The sequence below is a fragment of the Mytilus californianus genome, unplaced genomic scaffold, assembly GCF_021869535.1.
Source record: "Mytilus californianus isolate M0D057914Y unplaced genomic scaffold, xbMytCali1.0.p SCAF_15, whole genome shotgun sequence".
In the NCBI taxonomy this organism is placed as follows: Eukaryota; Metazoa; Mollusca; class Bivalvia; order Mytilida; family Mytilidae; genus Mytilus; species Mytilus californianus.
In genome coordinates this window covers 592,646-616,368 of record NW_026262637.1, presented here as the reverse complement: position 1 = coordinate 616,368, position 23,723 = coordinate 592,646, and the positions used below count along the sequence as shown (strand labels likewise).

Here is a 23,723-nt window from a genome sequence, read left to right as displayed (position 1 = left end):
GAAGTTGTATGATTTAGGTATGCCTGGCAATTGATGAAGTTGTATGATTTAGGTATGGCTGGCAATTGATGAAGTTGTATGATTTATAGCATAAATTATAAACATTTTAATATAAGAAGAAATTAGACATAGGCTACAAACCAATAAAGAATTCACCTTCAGTTCTCATCAAGGTAATAGCATCCTCCAAATCTGGATCATAAACAACTAAAACATAATGCAATGTGGTCCATTCCATCTTGGTCTGGCCAAAAGACTGATATAACAATAGGTAAGAGGTGGCCATAGTATTAAAACAATTATAATTCAGATACCTTTTTTTTTTAATTTTTTCGAATTATCATATCATGATTCATTATACAAAACCGTATGTCACATGACTTTGACAAGTGATAAATCACATGACTTTGACATGTGAATATTACTTATTTATGTTGTTACTTTATAATATTACAACCTACATTGCTTAAATGTTTCAAATGACATTAAACATATTTTCATTTTCAATATTAAACATTGGTAATCTTTTCATTAGGTATTGATGATATACATACAGTAATATAACATTTATCTTTAATCCACACCTGACAATACAATGGGTACAATCCCTTAATTTATAAATGTAGGTACAAATTTAATTTTGCAAGAAACATTGAAATAATTCAACAAATCTGAATTTACAACACAAGGTTTTACTGTTCATGGTTTTCAATAGTTTACTAAACAGCATAAAAGAATATAAAAATTTTAAATTGAAAAAAATTAAAAATACAGCAGACAGAATAGTTCAAACTTGATACAAATAAACAAATAAACACATGACACGAAAGTCATTACACACAATGTATAAATAACATAAAATAAAAATAGAATTACATAAAATCATTATAAAAATAATTATTTGAATGTCACAAACTTAACAGCAAAAGGTATTATCACAAATAATTCAAATACTGATTTAAAATATTACATGTAAGAGAAATATATAATACATTTGTAAATGAAATACCAAAAAAAGATAAAACATTTCTAAATACATCTAAAATTGCAGTCTATTTTGTTACGTGACCCTTGATAAGCATGTGGATGCTTCTACAATAATATTGTTTTTACACATGCTGTTTTGGGGGTTTTTTTTGCATTTCTTACTGACATAAGCATATAAATTACGAGAAATTTATATAAACATCCACAAATAATTAAGAAAAGGGAAATCTTGAATAACTTGTTAGAAAAATATTTTCAAAATCAGCAAATTTGTGCAAAAAGCAGCATACGAAATTTGTTTATCATGAATATCAAACAGTGAAAGTAAACCACCCTATTTTTTTTACAATAAACAGTGAAACTAAACTACCCTATTTCTATGACAATAAACAGTGAAACTAAACCACCCTGTTTCTTTGACAGCAATACACATAACATATAAAGGATGCTTCATCAGACATTTCTAATATAGTTTGTTTTGTATTTTCAAAAACTTCTCTAGGGACGAAAAACTAAACTACAGAAGTTCCAAAGAAAATACTATTAAAAGGATTGCTGAAGAGAGGTAGGTCAAAAACTTGATGATTAAGAAAATATAAAATGAACATCGACCAAATATATAACTTTTACAATGGAAATGTTGGGTTTATGAGACCGTAATCAAAGAAACATTCTCACTAATAATCTGAGAGATTTTCTGTCAGTTAAAAAAAATGAGGAGGATTAAAAGGGTTTTAACTAATTTCAGGAAAAAGCAGACATTATGTTCAAATTTGTAGCAAATAGTTTGGACAACTTCTGTAAAACTCCACTCCAGATTTGTCTAATGTTAAATAAAACTTTGTTTGAAAAACACAGTACAAGAAACCTGTTTTTTCAACCATCCTCTTTTAATTCTAATAAAGTAGCATTTCTATATTTAATAATCATTCCCTTTAAATAAAACATATTGTAAAATTAAAATTTCCTTAGATTGCACATAAATAACTGCAGTATATAAACATATATGCAAATAAATTTAAGGAATATAAAGAAGAGACCAATATATACATCCATATAAACTTTCTAAAATTGTTGATCATTAAATTATCAACAAATAAATATTAAAAAAGGAATTTTTTGAATAATTATCTTTTGTGTTGCAGTTTACACAAATCAGCCAGGTAAACCATGTGATGTTACTAACCTGTGTGCAATGCATGTATTATTATTTAATGAGGGGGCAATGTCTTGTAAACAAAAATCTATTTTGAACCATAATTAAGATTACTTCATTGTATTCCTGTAAGAATGTCAACTTTATTATGGTTTTTTTTAATATTAAATTTGATCTCTGTATAAATAAGACTAGTAAAGTACTTCATTCATGATGTCCATAAATAAAAGACACAAGAATGATACAAAATCAATAGAAATATAAAATTCATTTGACACATGTATCTATTAGATAAAAAAACAAAGCAGTCGCATAATAATATAAAATGTAAGTTTTCAGCAACTCACGATTTTACTGAACAATTTAGTTTGTCCTATTTATAACTGCAATGTACCTTCTTTCACTCATTCATTGCTCAAAACACTGTTAAACTCCTGTTCATCTTAGCATCATGTGTGTGGTCATCATAAAACACATCACGGGCTTTCATACTCCTATAAATAAAATGAATAAGTGATAAATTTGTGTGTGTAAAAAACACATCTCTTTTTTAATACTACTGTAAAATAAATAAATAAACAATAGTTCTTTGTTGTGTCAAGAGTAGACTGTAGAACTACTGTAATCAAAATATCATCCCAACTTTTGAAGTTATTCCTTTATTTGTTGACATTTCCTTGAAAATATTCATTTTCTCTGGTGTCTGATAAGTTTTGATGAGTGTTTCAATTTACTAAGATTTGAGCATGTTTCTGGTATGACCTATTTACACTAATTCAATTTACTAAGATTTGAGCATGTTTCTGGTATGACCTATTTACACTAATTCAATTTCAGATCATTTGCATTTCTCAAATTTTGAACCAGCATTTCTTTTGAAATATGACTAAGCCTTGGATGAGGTAGCATTTTACATGTAAATCTTAAATCTTGATCATCTAATATCTGTTTAGTATATATTTATTCTATACACCTTTATCGTGCAAATCAAATTTACTTTAGATTTCACCCAATGCTGAATCAAAAGATGTCTTTGTGCTTATTTTTTTAAATTGGAATATTTTCATTGTTAATCAAGTAATCAATATACTGGACTATTGATAAATCAAATTCAGTACCACAAAGATCATTTAAAAATTTATCCAATAACATTGTTATACATGATCTCAATACACATTTATATCAAATATATTAGAATTAAAAAAAGGTCTGCTTAACCAGTTATTGTTTAGGACATTTGAAATTTGGTTTACCAGCCAACACTACTTGATTTGTTTATATCTTATGGCTGCTATAAATGATTAATTCTGGCTATTATTTCTGTCCAGCCTTCCAAGTATTCTGTATTTTTTAGCCATCCAAATGTATACTCTTTATTGCCCATTACTTACCTTGCTACATATGGCTCGAGTCTTCTGAGAGTATCTGTGGTGTGTATGTCTTGACCATAAGAATGGACAGATGTACTTTTGGTAAAACCATCTGGTTTTTGCCGTTGTATTTCTCCACGAGTATGTCCTTCACGATCTTTTCCTACAGGTGTTGGATCTGGACCGAACCTAGAAATAAATTTGTTACATATACAAATAAGGCTATGTTGTCAATATAGTTTTCATATCAATATATTTTTAAGCACAGTTCAATTCTAATATCTATATAGACAAGAGTGCACATGCTGAAATGTCTGGCCTGCTTTGAATTACTTATCAAGATTGAATTTATGTTGAAAGTCTGTAATATGAAGGTTTTGCTACAAGTATCACATTAACTAAACGTTTTAAACGATCCTTGTAAATAAGGTCAAGGTCAGATAAACTCTGCCAGACACCAAGATTTTTCTCAAAATTTGTGAGATTTTAACAAAAACTAAGTTTTTTACCCCAGTTTTAGTCCAAATTTCACAAAAAAAAAAAAAAGTGACCTTCCTTTCATAGGTATAAACGCTGTCAATGAAAATTATGGAAATCTATTGAGGCAATCTTGACTTAACCTTCGACAAATAAATGCTGACAGATGGACAGATGACTAAAGGGCACCATGGACGTGTCAGTGGGGCCCTTATTAATTGCTAGTTTTACTGTCATCCTGTATATCTCATAGCCTTACCTGTCATGCAATGTGAGGTAAATCTACTATAATCATTTGCTGCTACCGTTCACTGTTACCCTGTATATCTGGTAACCTTACCTGATCATGTAATGTGTTGTAAATAGTCTATAATCATTGAATTTTACCATGTATATCTGGTAGCCTTACCTGATCACGTAATGTGTTGTAAATCGTCTATAATCATTAACTGTTACCCTGTATATCTGGTAGCCTTACCTGGTCATGTAATGTGTTGTAAATCGTCTATAATTATTGGCTGCTATTTTCACTGTTACCCTATATATCTGTAGCCTCACCTGGTCAAGTAATGTGTTGTAAATCTTCTATTATCATTGACTGTTACCCTGTATATCTGGTAGCCTTACCTGGTCATGTAATGTGTTGTAAATTGTCTATAATCATTGACTTTTACCCTGTATATCTGGTAGCCTTACCTGGTCATGTAATGTGTTGTAAATCGTCTATAATCATTGACTGTTACCCTGTATATCTGGTAGCCTTACCTGGTAGTGTAATGTGTTGTAAATCCTCTATAATCATTGACTTTTACCCTGTATATCTGGTAGCCTTACCTGGTCATGTAATGAGTTGTAAATCGTCTATAATCATCGTTAACACCTACAAATCTATCATTATTTTCACTGTATCCTGATAACTCCTGCTTTCCTACACCAGTTCTCTCCAGTCGATCAGCCTCATTTTGACTTGGCCTTTGTTGACCTTTAAATATATCTTTTGTAATGCTGAAAAAGAAATAATATGACAATTTAACTAAAATGTTGGTAAGGGGTTCCATGAAACCCTGTGTCTCGTCTGCAATTGCTGGTGTCATTGTAAAAGTGTAATGTTGACTTAAAAAGTGAGTCCATTTGTCAGTAAAATACAAAAAAAAAAAAAAACCTTTTTCTTTTAAGATGCTATTTCATGGCCCTTTGGGCCAGGTGAGCTAAAAAAGTTCATTTATCAATAAAATACAGAAAAATGAAAATAAATATTTTCAAAATTTTGCTCTGGATACTGTATTATGGTCATAAACAAGCATCTGTCCAAATTTCCTAAAGTTCCATGAAGGTTTGACAAAGTTATTGTCAAAAAAAACCTTAACCACAAACTGAACCTGAATGTTGACACTGCCACCGACGAATCTAGGATTGCTATGTCTCGCTTTTATGACATAAATGTTGCAGGCTCAACAAAAAAAAAAAAAAACACTTAACATTTATATGGTACGGCTATAAAGAAAATATGATTTTTAGTAGTTTTCAGAAATACAACAACATTTTAGAATAAACCAAAGCATGACTGAAAATATTATTTTTCCAATACTGTTCTGAATCATTAAAACAAAACCTGATTTTCAGATTACAGAATAAAAACATATATGACTTGGTATATTAGAATGATTTTCATATATGAACTAGAGGCTACCAGCAGCCTGCATTGTTCATCTGCCTGGCAAAAATATGCAGCATTTGAAATCATTAGCAACATGGCCACCATCCTTCATGTGCACACAAAGTAAGATTGTGATAGGTTTAATGACTGTTTAGAATTGTAATAAAAGTTTTACCTAGAAAAATAGTTTGGAATTGTAATAATTTTTTACCAGAATAGTGGTAGAAACTGTAATAAAAGTTTTATCTAGAATGGTTGGTAGGAATTGTAATAAATTTTTAACCAAGAATGGTTGGTTGGAATTGCAATTAAAGTTTTACCTAGATTGGTTGGTTGGAATTATAATAAAAGTTTTACCTAGAATGGTTGGTAGGAATTGTAATAAAAGTTTTACCTAGAATAGTGGTAGGAACTGTAATAAAAGTTTAATCTAGAATTGTTGGTAGGAATTGTAATGAATGTTTTACCTAGAATGGTTGGTGGAACTGTAATAAAAGTTTTACCTAGAATGGTTGGTAGGAATTGTAATAAAAGTTTTACCTAGAATAGTGGTAGGAACTGTAATAAAATTTTTATCTAGAATTGTTGGTAGGAATTGTAATGAATGTTTTACCTAGAATGGTTGGTAGGAATTGTAAAAAAAAGTTTTACCTAGAATGATTGTTTTGAAATTGTAATAATGGTTTAACTTAGAATGATTGTTTGGAATTTTAACAAACCTATACCTCAAATGATTGTTTGGATTTGTAGTAATGATTTGACCTTAAATGATTGTTTGGATTTGTAATAAAGTTTTACCTAGAATAGTTGATAGGAATTGTAATAAATGTTTTACCTAGAATGATTGTTTGGATTTGTCATATTTAGATAATCAGCTGGATCTGATTTCTTTGTTCTCTGTAATCTGAGACCAGGAATATCATCAGCTCTATCATAAGCCTAGAAATATAAAGAGTTTTCGTAAATATATGTAAAGTAACCTAAATATCTATATATCAATAAAATCTCACAATAACAATATACAATACATTGTAATTAAGGTGAAATTATCTTGGGCCCTTGTAATCTAAACACTTTTCTGTAAAAGCAATTACTAATATTTTTTCATATTTGATTCTATCAAGAAATGGCCTATATAATATTTCCAATGATTTGTTGTAAATTTCTTTGATCCTATAACAATTATAAGTTGTTAGCTGTATCATCAGCATATACAAATACTTACATCAATAGGATTTCCGTGGACATACAATGCTGCATCATCAGCATGTACCAATACTTACATCAATAGGATTTCTGTGGACATACAATGCTGCATCATCAGCATGTACAAATACTTACATCAATAGGATTTCTGTGGACATACAATGGTGCATCATCAGCATGTACCAATACTTACATCAATAGGATTTCCGTGGACATACAATGCTGCATCATCAGCATGTACAAATACTTACATCAATAGGATTTCTGTGGACATACAATGCTGCATCATCAGCATGTACAAATACTTACAACAATAGGATTTCTATGGACATACAATGGTGCATCATCAGCATGTACCAATACTTACATCAATAGGATTTCTGTGGACATACAATGCTGCATCATCAGCATGTACAAATACTTACATCAATAGGATTTCCGTGGACATACAATGCTGCATCATCAGCATGTACAGATACTTACATCAATAGGATTTCTGTGGACATACAATGCTGCATCATCAGCATGTACAAATACTTACATCAATAGGATTTCTGTGGACATACAATGCTGCATCTTCAGCATGTACAAATACTTACATCAATAGGATTTCTATGGACATACAATGCTGCATCATCAGCATGTACATATACTTACATCAATAGGATTTCTATGGACATACAATGCTGCATCATCAGCATGTACAAATACTTACATCAATAGGATTTCTGTGGACATACAATGCTGCATCTTCAGCATGTACAAATACTTACATCAATAGGATTTCCGTGGACATACAATGCTGCATCTTCAGCATGTACAAATACTTACATCAATAGGATTTCTATGGACATACAATGCTGCATCATCAGCATGTACATATACTTACATCAATAGGATTTCTATGGACATACAATGCTGCATCATCAGCATGTACAAATACTTACATCAATAGGATTTCTGTGGACATACAATGCTGCATCATCAGCATGTACCAATACTTACATCAATAGGATTTCTGTGGACATACAATGCTGCATCATCAGCATGTACAAATACTTACATCAATAGGATTTCTATGGACATACAATGCTGCATCATCAGCATGTACATATACTTACATCAATAGGATTTCTATGGACATAAAATGGTGCATCATCAGCATGTACATATACTTACATCAATAGGATTTCTATGGACATACAATGCTGTATCATCAGCATGTACAAATACTTACATCAATAGGATTTCTGTGGACATACAATGCTGCATCATCAGCATGTACAAATACTTACATCAATAGGATTTCCGTGGACATACAATGCTGCATCATCAGCATGTACAAATACTTACATCAATAGGATTTCCGTGGACATACAATGCTGTATCATCAGCATGTACAAATACTTACATCAATAGGATTTCCGTGGACATACAATGCTGCATCATCAGCATGTACAAATGCTTACATCAATAGGATTTCTGTGGACATACAATGCTGCATCATCAGCATGTACCAATACTTACATCAATAGGATTTCTGTGGACATACAATGCTGCATCATCAGCATGTACAAATACTTACATCAATAGGATTTCTGTGGACATACAATTCTGCATCATCAGCATGTACCAATACTTACATCAATAGGATTTCTGTGGACATACAATGCTGCATCATCAGCATGTACCAATACTTACATCAATAGGATTTCTGTGGACATACAATGCTGCATCATCAGCATGTACCAATACTTACATCAATAGGATTTCTGTGGACATACAATGCTGCATCATCAGCATGTACCAATACTTACATCAATAGGATTTCTGTGGACATACAATGCTGCATCATCAGCATGTACCAATACTTACATCAATAGGATTTCTGTGGACATACAATGCTGCATCATCAGCATGTACAAATGTACTTACATCAATAGGATTTCTGTGGACATACAATGCTGTATCATCAGCATGTACAAATACTTACATCAATAGGATTTCTATGGACATACAATGGTGCATCATCAGCATGTACAAATACTTACATCAATAGGATTTCTGTGGACATACAATGCTGCATCATCAGCATGTACAAATACTTACAACAATAGGATTTCTGTGGACATACAATGGTGCATCATCAGCATGTACAGATACTTACATCAATAGGATTTCTGTGGACATACAATGGTGCATCATCAGCATGTACAAATACTTACATCAATAGGATTTCTGTGGACATACAATGGTGCATCATCAGCATGTACCAATACTTACATCAATAGGATTTCCGTGGACATACAATGCTGCATCATCAGCAGGTACCAATACTTACATCAATAGGATTTCCGTGGACATACAATGCTGCATCATCAGCATGTACAAATACTTACATCAATAGGATTTCCGTGGACATACAATGCTGCATCATCAGCAGGTACCAATACTTACATCAATAGGATTTCTGTGGACATACAATGGTGCATCATCAGCATGTACCAATACTTACATCAATAGGATTTCTGTGGACATACAATGGTGCATCATCAGCAGGTACCAATACTTACATCAATAGGATTTCTGTGGACATACAATGCTGCATCATCAGCATGTACAAATGTACTTACATCAATAGGATTTCTGTGGACATACAATGGTGCATCATCAGCATGTACCAATACTTACATCAATAGGATTTCTGTGGACATACAATGGTGCATCATCAGCAGGTACCAATACTTACATCAATAGGATTTCTGTGGACATACAATGCTGCATCATCAGCATGTACAAATGTACTTACATCAATAGGATTTCTGTGGACATACAATGCTGCATCATCAGCATGTACCAATACTTACATCAATAGGATTTCTGTGGACATACAATGCTGCATCATCAGCATGTACCAATACTTACATCAATAGGATTTCTATGGACATACAATGGTGCATCATCAGCATGTACAAATACTTACATCAATAGGATTTCTATGGACATACAATGCTGCATCATCAGCATGTACAAATACTTACATCAATAGGATTTCTGTGGACATACAATGCTGCATCATCAGCATGTACAAATACTTACATCAATAGGATTTCTGTGGACATACAATGGTGCATCATCAGCATGTACCAATACTTACATCAATAGGATTTCTGTGGACATACAATGCTGCATCATCAGCATGTACAAATACTTACATCAATAGGATTTCTGTGGACATACAATGCTGCATCATCAGCATGTACAAATACTTACATCAATAGGATTTCTGTGGACATACAATGCTGCATCATCAGCATGTACATATACTTACATCAAGATGGATTTCTGTGGACATACAATGCTGCATCATCAGCATGTACAAATACTTACATCAATAGGATTTCTGTGGACATACAATGCTGCATCATCAGCATGTACAAATACTTACATCAATAGGATTTCTGTGGACATACAATGGTGCATCATCAGCATGTACCAATACTTACATCAATAGGATTTCTGTGGACATACAATGCTGCATCATCAGCATGTACAAATACTTACATCAATAGGATTTCTGTGGACATACAATGCTGCATCATCAGCATGTACAAATACTTACATCAATAGGATTTCTATGGACATACAATGCTGCATCATCAGCATGTACAAATACTTACATCAATAGGATTTCTGTGGACATACAATGGTGCATCATCAGCATGTACAAATACTTACATCAATAGGATTTCCGTGGACATACAATGCTGCATCATCAGCATGTACAAATACTTACATCAATAGGATTTCTATGGACATACAATGCTGCATCATCAGCATGTACAAATACTTACATCAATAGGATTTCTGTGGACATACAATGGTGCATCATCAGCATGTACAAATACTTACATCAATAGGATTTCTGTGGACATACAATGCTGCATCATCAGCATGTACAAATACTTACATCAATAGGATTTCTGTGGACATACAATGCTGCATCATCAGCATGTACATATACTTACATCAAGATGGATTTCTGTGGACATACAATGCTGCATCATCAGCATGTACAAATACTTACATCAATAGGATTTCTGTGGACATACAATGGTTTTGCTTTTTCTCTTGTGAATCCTGTACCTCGCTCAGATCCTGAAGCCAGGTTTGGTAATGGTTCATCTCCCTAAAAATAACCAATGCAAAACTTATATATATATATATATATGTCAAATCATGTCATAAACCAAAAATTTAAACTTACATATATATAAAGACTTTGTTTTGAAATCTAGAAAATTGTTACCAATAATGATATATATTTTCTATCTTCTGTGAATTTGTGACCAATTAAGCCGCCAAATGTACCTTCGAAATCTGAGTTCTATTTAAACATAAATGTTGAGTCAAATCTAAACTATCTGTATTTCTAATTATATTTATCACTTATAATCAGGTCTGTGACTTCCACAGTCAGAGGTTAGGGGTCAAAAGTTTACTTACATGTGGATATTCAGATCTAAGGAAATCTGTCTTCATTATAGTAATCCCTGTTGGTCTGTGTGTCTGCCATCTCTGTAATGGAAAAATATATATACAAATGTATTAAGACTGTATGTATACAGAAATATGATAGTTAAGGGAATAAACATAAAATGAAGTGGGAGATAGCACTTCTATATGACACGCAAATACAAAGGAACTATAAACAGCTGTCATACAAGTGGGAGGTTTAGCTAGCTATAAAACCAGGTTTAACCTACCATTTTCTTTGAAAAATGCCTGTACAATGTCAGGAATATGACAGTTGCTTTTCACTTTTTCCATTGATTAATAGCGTTTAATTTTGTCAGTGTTTATGGACTTCCCCTTTTTGAATTTGCTTTGGAGTTCAGTATTTTTGTTGAACTTTTATTTCCTTGGGAGGATTGATTTTATCAGACAATTTGTAAAATTCTGTTTGCATAAATACAATTTCAATAATCATTAATTAATCCAAATTTTACAAAGTTGTTCATAAAAACATTACACATATGCAGATGATGAAATCAAAACAAATGTTATATTAGAAATAAGTATCACATAATGATTTATGAATAGCACATACATGTAAACAATTTATTATATGAACTCTGCATGTTCTCCTTAACAATTGTGTAAATAAAGCTACATAAGTACTTACAGGTCTATCATTTTTATGTGGATCAGCTGGGTAATATGTGATTGGTTCTACATTATAGGCGTGTGTAAATCCAGTACCCTCAGGGTCACCAACAGTCTTCATTGATACATCCACTGAAAATACAAAGTACAGCATAAATAACTTACAGAGTTCTATGCAAGGGGTAGGTTGGGTAGGGTAGTGGAGACAGAATCACTGACATAAATGAGTTCAAACCAGTGATCAGAGCAGGGAGTGAGGTGGGGTGTTCACAGTCAGGATATTGTTACCTTAATCACTGACAATACAAAGTTCAAACCAGTGATCAGAGCAGGGAGTGAGGTGGAGTGTTCACAGACAGGATATTGTTACCTTAATCACTGACGTTAGAAAGTCCAAACCAGTGATCAGAGCAGGGAGTGAGGTGGGGTGTTCACAGACAGGATATTGTTACCTTAATCACTGACATTAGAAAGTCCAAACCAGTGATCAGAGCAGGGAGTGTGGTGGGGTGTTCACAGACAGGATATTGTTACCTTAATCACTGACATAAGAAAGTTAAAACCAGTGATCAGAGCAGGGAGTGCTGTGGGGTGTTCACAGACAGGATATTGTTACCTTAATCACTGACATTACAAAGTTCAAACCAGTGATCAGAGCAGGGAGTGAGGTGGGGTGTTCACAGACAGGATATTGTTACCGTAATCACTGACAAAACAAAGTTCAAACCAGTGATCAGAGCAGGGAGTGAGGTGGAGTGTTCACAGACAGGATATTGTTACCTTAATCACTGACATTAGAAAGTCCAAACCAGTGATCAGAGCAGGGAGTGAGGTAGGGTGTTCATAGACAGGATGTTGTTACCGTAATCACTGACAAAACAAAGTTCAAACCAGTGATCAGAGCAAGGAGTGAGGTGGAGTGTTCACAGACAGGATATTGTTACCTTAATCACTGACGTTAGAAAGTCCAAACCAGTGATCAGAGCAGGGAGTGAGGTAGGGTGTTCATAGACAGGATGTTGTTACCTTAATCACTGACAATACAAAGTTCAAACCAGTGATCAGAGCAGGGAGTGAGGTGGGGTGTTCACAGACAGGATGTTGTTACCTTAAATGGAAAGTTAACTAAAACACTGAGTCAGTCAAGTATAAAATGTTAATCAAGATTGCTCATATAGCTCTATATCATTTCTCAAGATAATTGTTCACTGCCATCTATTATTTCATAAAGATTAAATTAATCACCTACATCATTAGACAAATGGTTCAATGTGTGTGTTAATACTTACTTCTATCTGGTTGATCTCCCCTGAATCTCTTTGAAGTCTCTGATAACATATACTGAGGACCCTAAAATGACAAAACAATGTGAGAACAGCTCTGTCAAAATATTTTACCAAAAAACAATATCCAACTTATCATTAATACCATATAGAATTCAGATCTTTATAAACTTTACTGAACTTTAAAAACTTTATCAAAGCAACTAAAAGTCTCTCCAAGATGACTTTGCAGACCAAATTATATTGCTGTTTTTTTTCTGAGAAATGGCTTTAGATGCTTAAACACAAGCAGACTTGGAAGACAGGAGCACTCCAATAATCCCCAATTACTTCTTTAAAGTGAACTAAAAACTATGATTTTACTTAAACTATTTGGTGAATTTGTTCCTTCTGAGAAATCATTCATCCTATTCCTATTGGAAGTATTTATAAAACATTAATTTAACAATGCAGTCATTTCATACAGCAAGAAAGTGTGGTGGACAAACAGAGCATATTCCTATACCCCCCCCTAACAGTAAACCTGGGGGAGGGGGGGGGGGGGGAGTATGGTGGACAAACAGAGCATATTCCTATACCCCCTAACAGCAAACCAGGGGGGGAATCCAGAACCAGAGTTGTATCAGCAGACTTAAATGACAAGTACATTGTAAGAATTTTTTTTTAAAGACCTCTATTAAAGTAATGAATCCACAGGATTAATTTCACCACAGGGTGCAAGGAATTATTTTTTCTCAAAACACAAAATCTAGTATTTGGATTGGTTCAATTTTGAGTCTGAGAACGATGATCATACTCGCATTTTTATGACTGCAAGGCCTGGTCCGGACAAGCTTGTCAATGTTAAAAATATCATCAATATAAAAATAAGAAGATGTGGTGTGATTGCCAATGAGACAACTCTCCGCAAGAGACCAAATAACACAGAAATTAACAACTATAGGTCACTGTATGGCCTTCAACAATGAGTAAAACCAATACCACATAGTCAGCTATAAAAGGCCCCGAAATGACAAATGTAAAACAATTCAAACGAGAAAACTAACGGCCTGATTTATGTACAAAATAATGAACGAAAACCAAATATGTAACACAGCAACAAACGACAACCACTGAATTACAGGCTCCTGACTTGGGACAGGCACATACAGAATGTGGCGGGGTTAAACTAGTTTGAAGGCGCGCCAACCCTCCTTTTAACCTGGGACAGTGGTGTAACAGTACAACATAAGAACAAACTATTAAAATCAGTTGAAAAGAGCTTAACTCATCAGATGGATACAAAGCAGAAATACATCTATCAAAAAACAGAGTGGATGTGACAGGATACTTATACATCCACACAACAAAAAGACACTAACTACAGATCTGAGAGTACTCGCAGTTACTGACAGCTATAGTTAAAAGCCAATAACAACTAATAAAAAAATCATGCATCTATAAGACTAAAATGTCAATCAGTACAAATCCAACATCCAATGGATTTAGTGTAAAGACGTCATTAAGAGTCAGAGAAAAACATGACCTTGTGCAATGCCAAGATACAGGTAAATATTTGTTAGGGTATGGTTTTAAGTTTATCCGATTTATAGGATCTCCTCCAATATGCATTAGCACAGTGAAAGTTACTCTTTATGAACAGTCAAGTCAGTAAATATATATATATCACAGGCTGGATACTATCTTTAATGACAGTTTTAAGCAGGCAATCAAGTCAACCTATCTGCAGCCGGTTGTACGAACGTGACATTAGCCTAATGGGTCATTAAGTCCTCATTAAGCCTTTATGATGCATTAGGCTAATGAAGACTTAATGGCTCATTAGACTAATGACACGTTCGTACACACAGGCTGCTGGACATAAAACAAAAATATGTGTGTAATGTGTATTACTGGTGTACATAGAGGAATATGTGCATATAATGTGTGTTACTAGGTATTAACTGTGTTAAGACTACAAAGTGTGCAAAACTATAATAAAAGTGCCTCATAGGTATAAAATCTAAATTACAGGGTTCTACAATTAAAAATATAAAATAATAATGTCATTTGTAAATTAGTAGTGTTAATTAAATGACTGTGGTTATGGTAATATTTGGGATCACTTGAAAGTTTCAATTCACACTGTCTTAGTGTTTAATAGAACAAAGCAAAAACGATAGAATCAATGCAAAGGAATGCAAATTTTCAATTTTTTGTACAACTATATTATATGAATATGAAAAGTAACCAAAATGATTGGAAATGTAACTCACTAACTGGCTAGAAAGTATCACATTTGCCCTAACCTTAACACTATTAAATAACTGTGGTTATGGTAATATTTGGGATCACTTGAAAATTTCAATTCACACTGGCTTAGTGTTTACTAGAACGAAGCAAAAACCATAGAATCAATTTGAACAAACTGAAGAGTAGAATAGAGACATCATCCTCTAAAGGGGAATATGTTGTAAAATGTTTATTAATAAATTTGGATTCAAACCCTATTTGAATATTTAACACTCAATACCAGATAAAGATAGAGATTTATTTAACTGGTTATACTGTACTGTAAATTTAGACTGGGCTGAAAGTGGATTATCAGTGTATTATCATCTCTTTCTGAGAATCCAAAGTGTACTTGAGTGTAAAAATGTGCCAGTGTCCTCAAGCATCAAGAAATTTCCTGATCTTGTAATTGTTTCTTCCAGTGCTACCTCAAAACATGTGATACGTTCACCATTAGTCACACTGATTGCAGCTTTAAAAACTTACATAGCCCTCATTTTCTAATTCTACCGGATCTTTTGCTTGTATTCTATGCAATAAAGGTTTAGATCTCGGCAGAATATTGGCTGGAGCAGATGCAGCCCTAGTATCTATAAATACTCCTTTAACCTAAAATAAGAAAGTCTAAACATGCAATAAAAATAAGCAAATAAAAATTCCTAGCATTTGAATTGCAAGATTATCTCCCTTTCTCAAGAAGCAATTCATTCTCCATGAATATAATCTCTATCTTTAGAAATTAAAGAATGGAGAAAATCATAGCCAAAAGGTTGTCTGTCAAACTTATAATTTATTTACAATTTCCATTTTTATATCATTCAATTTCAGGCACCACTATTGATTTGTTATTAATACAATTTAATTCCAGAAAACCAAATATTATCTAATATATATATGCTGATTCCAGTACAAGTGTTAGAAAATTATTACCAAATATTTTAAATAAATATATATATGTCAACAATTTCTCTCGCTCTCAGTAATAAAACATTGTAATAATTTAATTCAGTCAATTTGCAGACACATATACAATGCATAATCAAATGTTTAACCAGAATAAAGGGAGATAATCATGTGAATACAAAAGTTAGAAATAAACAATATATTGGATTTACTGCAAAAACACATATATCTCTTCTAAATCAGAAATGGCAATATTTGCTTTTGAACTTCCCTTTATGTATGTTTTTGCTTATCTGTCAACAGATAGGCTTAAATAAATTTTACCTGCATTTTGTAAAAATTTGCATCTACAAAAGGTATTTTTAGAGTTTTCATTTCATCTTAAAAAAATGTAAAGTGCTACATGCATTATTTCTTTATTTAAAAACATGACCAGGTTGTATGCAAAATATATTAAAATTTGTGCCTGTGTCATAACTACATTTCTTTGACCGGAAGCTTTCCGTTTATTATTCTTTTTCTATTACGTGAACAAGACAGATTTCCTTCAAACATTTCAAAAGATACCGTAATCCTTTTCTTACAGATGTTTACTGTTATAATTGAACATCTTAAAATGTTCTTGCAATAAATCCTTATAATATAAATATGTTATATAATATATAGCAAAATCATACAAATCATTTAACAGTAAGATGTATGTTACACCTCCATCAAAATGATATTAGTACAAATCTTTTTATTGTTAAAGAAAAATGTCTGGACATTTCAAAATAATTTGGTACAAATCTTATTATTATTATTAAATAAAAACCTGTGGACATTTCAAAATAATTTGGTACAAATCTTATTATTATTATTAGATAAAAACCTGTGGACATTTCAAAATAATTTTGGTACAAATCTTATTATTATTATTAAATAAAAACCTGTGGACATTTCAAAATAATTTTGCTATACATTATGATAAAAGGAAGAGGTGATAATATAATGTGTTAAAAAGGAAATGTGTAAAAATAATAAAAATCTATTTATAAATCTATGTGCAATATTTATATGTGTGTTGATACAAAAATAAAATATGTGCAATTCTTAAACTACTCTAACATGCAGAAATGTTTGAACAATTATTTTGTTTATGACTAAAAGTAGTAAGACAACTATAGGTTATATTATAGGGTTGCATGATCCTTCTGATATTCAAAGCTGTCTTATCCCATATAATTGTCTGATATGAACAGCATTATGTTCTAAGTTTCATATTAAATCCAGTTATTGAAACAGTTCTCTCCTTCCATTATCATGATTATAACACACATCACCTCACAAATTATAACAATATCTCTATGGTTGAAGCTTGATGCTAAATTACTAATAGTTATACCATTGACATGATGAAACATCCTCCCTCTAAATAACATGTCATAAACCCTAGTCTCAAATTCTTACATTAGAATCTGTAGGAAATGCGAGATAGGGTTTTTTGTACAAATCCTGATTACACACTAAGTCCCCTCAACACTAATACATGAGAATCATATAGGATAGACCTCTGTTGTACAAATCCCCACCCCCATCCCCCACACTTACATTATCATCTTTTGGAAATATAATAGGCTTCTGTAGTACAAATCCTGATAAGAACTAATACAAAGCTCCCTAAAGTCCCCAACACTTACATCAGCATCTTTAGGAAATGTGATGGGCTTCTGTCGTACAAATCCTGAACCCACTTGATGGACATTTCCAGGTAACGGTTCTCTACCACTATTTTCCTTGTATGGTTGGAATGCTAACTCTGTTACTGTGTGGTAGTTCTTGGAACAAATATCTCTGTAAATATAAGATACATTTTTAGAATTCAAACAAATTCAAGGGTAAATCAGTAACTATGGAATTGAAAAACTAGGTAAAATGGTGTGAAAACACACAAAAAAAAAAATCCTGTTTAATAGTTTTTTCAAGTTGCTCAATCTTTTGTTTTCTAAACAAAATAGTTTTTTCAAGTTGCTCAATCTTTTGTTTTCTAAACAAGTCTCTTTTAGACTATTGTTTGTCTCTTTTAGACAGTAATTGTTTGTCTTGTCTAGTTTTTCATTTTTTGCCATGGTTTTGTCTGTTTCTGACCTTGACTTGTGAATTTTGATTGTCCCTTTGATATCTTTGGCCTCTATTTACAATTCAAAAAAATTTATAATTTCTAACTTTCAAAATTATGAACAATAATCAAGGATACAAATAAACTCATCATACATGTAGATACCAGGCTTAAAATTTTGCACGCCAGACGTGCGCCTTGTTCACAATCAATAGAAAGATCGACTGCAATCTATGATTTGCTGTTATGGTATTGTTCTCAGAGGATTTTATTGGTTATATAAACTATTATAGTAAACTGAAGGCATATCTGTAGTTAAAATACTTACGCTAGAGTTGGGTTATCAGATTGATCCAGACGTTGGTTGTAATATACGGCTGGTCGGAAGTTGGCAGAGTAACCAGTTCCAGTGTGTCTGCCAGTTCTTGGTTTAAACTTTTCATGGTATCTACCATAAGTGGTAGAATTTTGTGTGATGTAAAATTTCATCATGTTAATATCTGGACCTTGACTGGCCTTGATATGGAGATTTCTACTTCCTTGTGGTAAAGGACCCATCTTTGTTTGGAAGCTGGAATATAGATGAACAAGTCATTAATATGTATTGCTGTGTGTTTGTTTATTCTACATTGGCTAGAGGTATAGGGGGAGGGTTGAGATCTCACAAAACATGTTTAACCCTGCTGCATTTTTGAGCCTATAACAAGTCAGGAACCTCTGGCGTTTGCTAGTCTTGTATGTTTTTTTAATTTTGGTTCATTTATATGTTTCCGAGTTTAATGTGATGTCCATTTTCGCTGAACTAGCTAGTATACATGTTTGTTTAGGGGCCAGCCGAAGCCTGCTTCAGGGTGCAGGATTTTCTCGATGTGTTGAAGACCCATTGGTGGATCGTACATAGATTGTATATATCGATTTTAGTTTGTAACCCGGATTTGTTTTCTCTTAATCGATTTATGACTTTTGAACAGCGGTATACTACTGTTGCCTTTATATATTATACATGTAACACTCCCAAACGTGTCCTTCCCCCCAAACGTGTCTGATTCCCCCAAACGTGTCTATTCTCCCCAAACGTGTCCGTAATATCCAATATTCCCCAAACGTGTCTGATTTCATAACCCCAAACGTGTCCGATAATTGTTATTCGCCAAAACGTGTCCACTTTTAAACGCCAGAACGTCTCACGTCTTTTAGCGCTAAATGTATGTCCTAAATGAAATCAATAACGTTTACGGCAATTCTATGATGGGGGCACAGGTGATGAAGTTGTCATTTATTAGCATTAGTAAGTTCAATATAAAAAAGAAGATGGAGTAGGATTGCCAATGAAACAACTCTCCACAAGAGACCAAATGACACAGAAATTAACAACTATAGGTCACCGTATTTTTAATGATTATCATAATTGTCAGTTTTTAATGATTATCATAATTGCCGGTTTTTAATGATTATCATAATTGCCGGTTTTTAATGATTATCATAATTGCAAATTTAATCTGTACCATATGAATTAGCTTTTGACTGGAATTGCTTATTGTTCAGTTGCAAGTATTTCATACTCATTTAGAGCGAACATGCAAATAATTCTAGAGTTGAATTAATCGTTTACTATGTAAATTATTTTGTACTATTAAACTCCGAAGGTGCAATTTATATTAATCGGAATATTGCACGGCGGACTTTCAGCAGAACTGACTTCCCGTTTGTCAACAGTTCTAATACTTTATAAGCTCTTCAAATCATAAACGGGTTATCTGGTTTTTTAATAAATTTTTAGGTTTTCAGCATCACTAAAGGCACACGATCAAAAACATAACGTCCAGTGCCAAATATTTCATGCATTATTTGAACGACATCATGTTAACAATACATATACTGTAGATAGGTTCTACAAGTGTATTATCATACCGGGAATTTAGGATTCGGCCAAAATTTTTACGGTTATTCAGGATTTATCACTAGTTGGGATTTTCATGTAAAAAATTAAAGAGCGAGTAAAGACCAATTATTTTATGACTTCAGTAAGAAACTACTTCAATCTTCGATATGTAATACGATGCCGTTAAAAATAATATGTGCGGAAATTAAAAAAAAAAATGTGGCCTTCAAAAATACAACTTATGGCACCATGAAAGAGTGAAATGGTACAAAGGTTTCAATGCGCAGAGAAAGAGACATCTCCCTACACGAGGTATCTGATTTAATATCTACAATTTAACTGAACATGGCTGCTTACATTTACATCCAACATAGCCGAACGGAAAAGAAAATAAGCTTGATATGGACACGTTTGGGAGATTGGACACGTTTGGGTGTTTATTGAAAAATGGACACTTTTGGGCGTTTATATAAATGACAATTTTTGGAGCCTTTTTCAACTAGACATATTTTTGCAGTTCAGTGACGTCAATGTGGACACGTTTGGGGGAATCGGACACGTTTGGGGGGAAGGACACGTTTCTGAGTGTTACATACATACATGCATGAGTCTATGCAGTCCTAATTATGTAGACATATAAATACATTCGATTCTTGGAAATAAACAACCCTGATACGAACATTATAAATACCTTCTTGAAAAGGACATTTTTATTTCCGAGACCAAATAGAGTTGAGTATAGATAAAGTTGTGAAATTTCCGAAAAGATGACTGCTTTTCCAAAATTTCACAATGCTATTTATACAAAAACCAAGAACTAATCCATGTGACATGACATGTAAATAATACTCTCATTAGTAAGAATAGAATTAAATTAGTTCAAAGCCTATTCCTATAATTTTTTGATAAAACATTAAAATATCCTAGTAACATACTAATTGCAATTGATACTTCAAAATAAATTACTTTGAGCAAACTGTGACATGTCAAATACATGCCAGTGATGAGAAAAATTAATTAAACAAAAATCAATTAAAGATTTCACAATATACAAACATTTAAATTTCCTTAAGAATTAAAAATAAGGTAAAACATATTTTTATACAATAAAACACTAACAAAAATATAATTCAAAATACACACCATGACAAATATACTGACAATGTTTTATGTCTGTAATGCAAGTATATTAATTTCAATGTGCAGTCAACTTTGTTGTTTCAAATATGGTGGACTTGAAATTCTGCATGAGTCAAAAATATATCTGTGGTCCCTGCTTGAACCAAATTAACTTTTATGACTCTTATATTAATATACTTAGTTTGAGTTAAATTTTGATGAGTCAACATTTCTTTTGACTCACACAAATCTACGGTACAAAAAGATAAACAACATCATTTTGTTTAAATGTCAAAATTTTTCACATCTGTCATATACACATAAAATTGAAATTTGAAAAATCATAACTTTCCTTTGCTCTTCATTGATCCATGACATTTTAGCTCTTTGAGGGAACAGTAGAAATCCCTAAAAATGCTATAGTCTGAATCAAACTCAGTCGACTAATGAATTTGGGTATTTAGCTGAATTTGCTCTGAATTACCCTTTAGATCTAGCTCAAAATAACCTTCTGACATCATGCAACATTCACTTTTTAATTGTGATATCATATGTTTGAAATTGTGATGCAAATTTTTGCAGGGACTAATGAGTCATTTCAAGTCATGGAAGACAATTTGCATACAAGTGTAAATATGTCTATTAATGTTATTGAGTTCTCATTTCAACTATGGTTAAAGGGAAAATGTCGTCATTTACAGGAATGATTTTATACTATGAAATATAGTTCAGTTTGAACCAAACGGACTGCCATGAGGATGAGGAGCAAAATTTATTTCATATTGATAAAATTTGACTTTGAATGAAACCAATTTTATCTGATGATGTAATTTTTTTTATGGAAAATGGCTAAATATGGGTAAATATGGGGTTGCAATTATAAATTTGAACTTTTCAATTTTAATGTTTTCTGCCCTTTCGGAAGACTTAAACAATTACAAGACCAATTCTGTTTGGGTTACATTGTCGATATGTCGAAATCAGGTAATGCGCGATATCACAGGCTGCACGGACACAGGGGACTCCACTGTAATTTTTTTCACTGAAAATACAAAAATTCCAATTTCGATTTCATGAATGAACTGCCCTGGTTGAGATGGGGTCATTTGGGGAAAAATGTGTCATAGAAACTTGTGAAATAAAGATGTTTTCTTTGTGACGTCAAATTTTCCGGGGAAAAGCACCGCAGTTGGAAGCTCATGTAATGATACCTGATTTTGGGTATGTTGATGAGGGTCTTAATGGGGGTACCTTCATGACAAATAACGGTAAAAAATCTTGCAAAATGACGTTAATGGTAATTTTGGGTGCATGACGATAAAATGTACGTTTTCCTTATGACGATAAAAAAATCAACTGATTTTGACAAATCACATTAAATAATATCACGATAAGGATATTTTGACGAATCACGATAAAATTCTAACTAATTTGACGCTAACAGTAGCCGAAAATGACCGTTTGACACCTGACGGAAAAATGGGCATTCCTACCCTCATTTAATGAGGACAATAGTTTTAATACTCTGTTTAATCATTACTAATGTAGCTTACCCTAACACTTTCCCAAACCCAAAAATCTAGCCATAGAACCTAAAGTAAAAATTACCTAACCTTTAAGTAAAGGGACCGTAATATATCACATAAAATATGGGCAGTTGTGAGCATGAAAAGAAATATAAAAGTTGTGCAAAACATCTTTACTGTACTTTTACAACCAATTTATTGTCCTTCATAAAAGGTACAATTTCAAATGTTCTAATGCCACTTAAACTTACGATTATTTTATCACTGATAATTCTGTTTGGTATGTAAACAATTAAAATACGGTAATTTAACTAAATTGTTCAGTAAAGCTTCTTGGTTGCCTTGGACAACATGTGAACTTTGTGCTCATAAATTTGTGACGTATTTGACAAAAATAGGGGAGACAATTTTTATTTTAAACAAAAACCGAAAATGACCGACAAAAATAAAAACAACAACGATCTTTATATATTTTTTTATTACTTTTGTAAGATATTCACACTGTTGAAATAGTATTTTTCCTTCATGTTTTTTCTTTTATAATAGTAAAAGACTTTTGTAAAAACGTTTATTGTTTAGCCAGCTTTACGTCAGCCTGATCTAATCCGGATTTTTTGTACGT

The 23,723-nt window shown here is 32.5% G+C and overlaps 1 protein-coding gene across 2 annotated transcripts; it reads right to left on the bottom strand.

The window, feature by feature from the left end:
* Positions 1–299: 299 nt before the first annotated feature.
* LOC127725162 (protein phosphatase 1 regulatory subunit 32-like) lies at positions 300–23,465 on the bottom strand. Of its 2 annotated transcripts, XM_052231987.1 has the most exons (12): positions 23,353–23,465; positions 18,903–19,145; positions 18,156–18,309; positions 16,060–16,182; positions 13,309–13,369; positions 12,039–12,151; positions 11,360–11,431; positions 10,941–11,042; positions 6,483–6,586; positions 4,825–4,995; positions 3,535–3,702; positions 300–2,637 (listed from the first exon to the last, which is right to left on the bottom strand). In XM_052231987.1, the coding sequence occupies exons 2-12, from the start codon at positions 19,130–19,132 to the stop codon at positions 2,559–2,561; spliced, it is 1,377 nt and encodes a 458-aa protein (XP_052087947.1). In that variant the 5' UTR covers positions 19,133–19,145; positions 23,353–23,465; the 3' UTR covers positions 300–2,558. The 2 variants fall into 2 exon arrangements, with proteins under 2 accessions (XP_052087947.1, XP_052087948.1); XM_052231988.1 differs by lacking the exon at positions 16,060–16,182.
* Positions 23,466–23,723: the final 258 nt, after the last annotated feature.

What these genes read in the sequence shown, in the direction of transcription:
- LOC127725162 (XM_052231987.1), bottom strand. Translation starts at nt 19,132, where the DNA reads ATGGGTCCTTTACCACAAGGAAGTAGAAATCTCCATATCAAGGCCAGT. An exon ending in AATTAGAAAATGAGGGCTAT is followed by an intron (nt 13,370 to 16,059) that starts GTAAGTTTTTAA and finishes TTGTCATTTTAG; the next exon opens with GGTCCTCAGTATATGTTATC. An exon ending in ACAACTCATTACATGACCAG is followed by an intron (nt 3,703 to 4,824) that starts GTAAGGCTACCA and finishes ATTTATTTCTAG; the next exon opens with GTTCGGTCCAGATCCAACAC.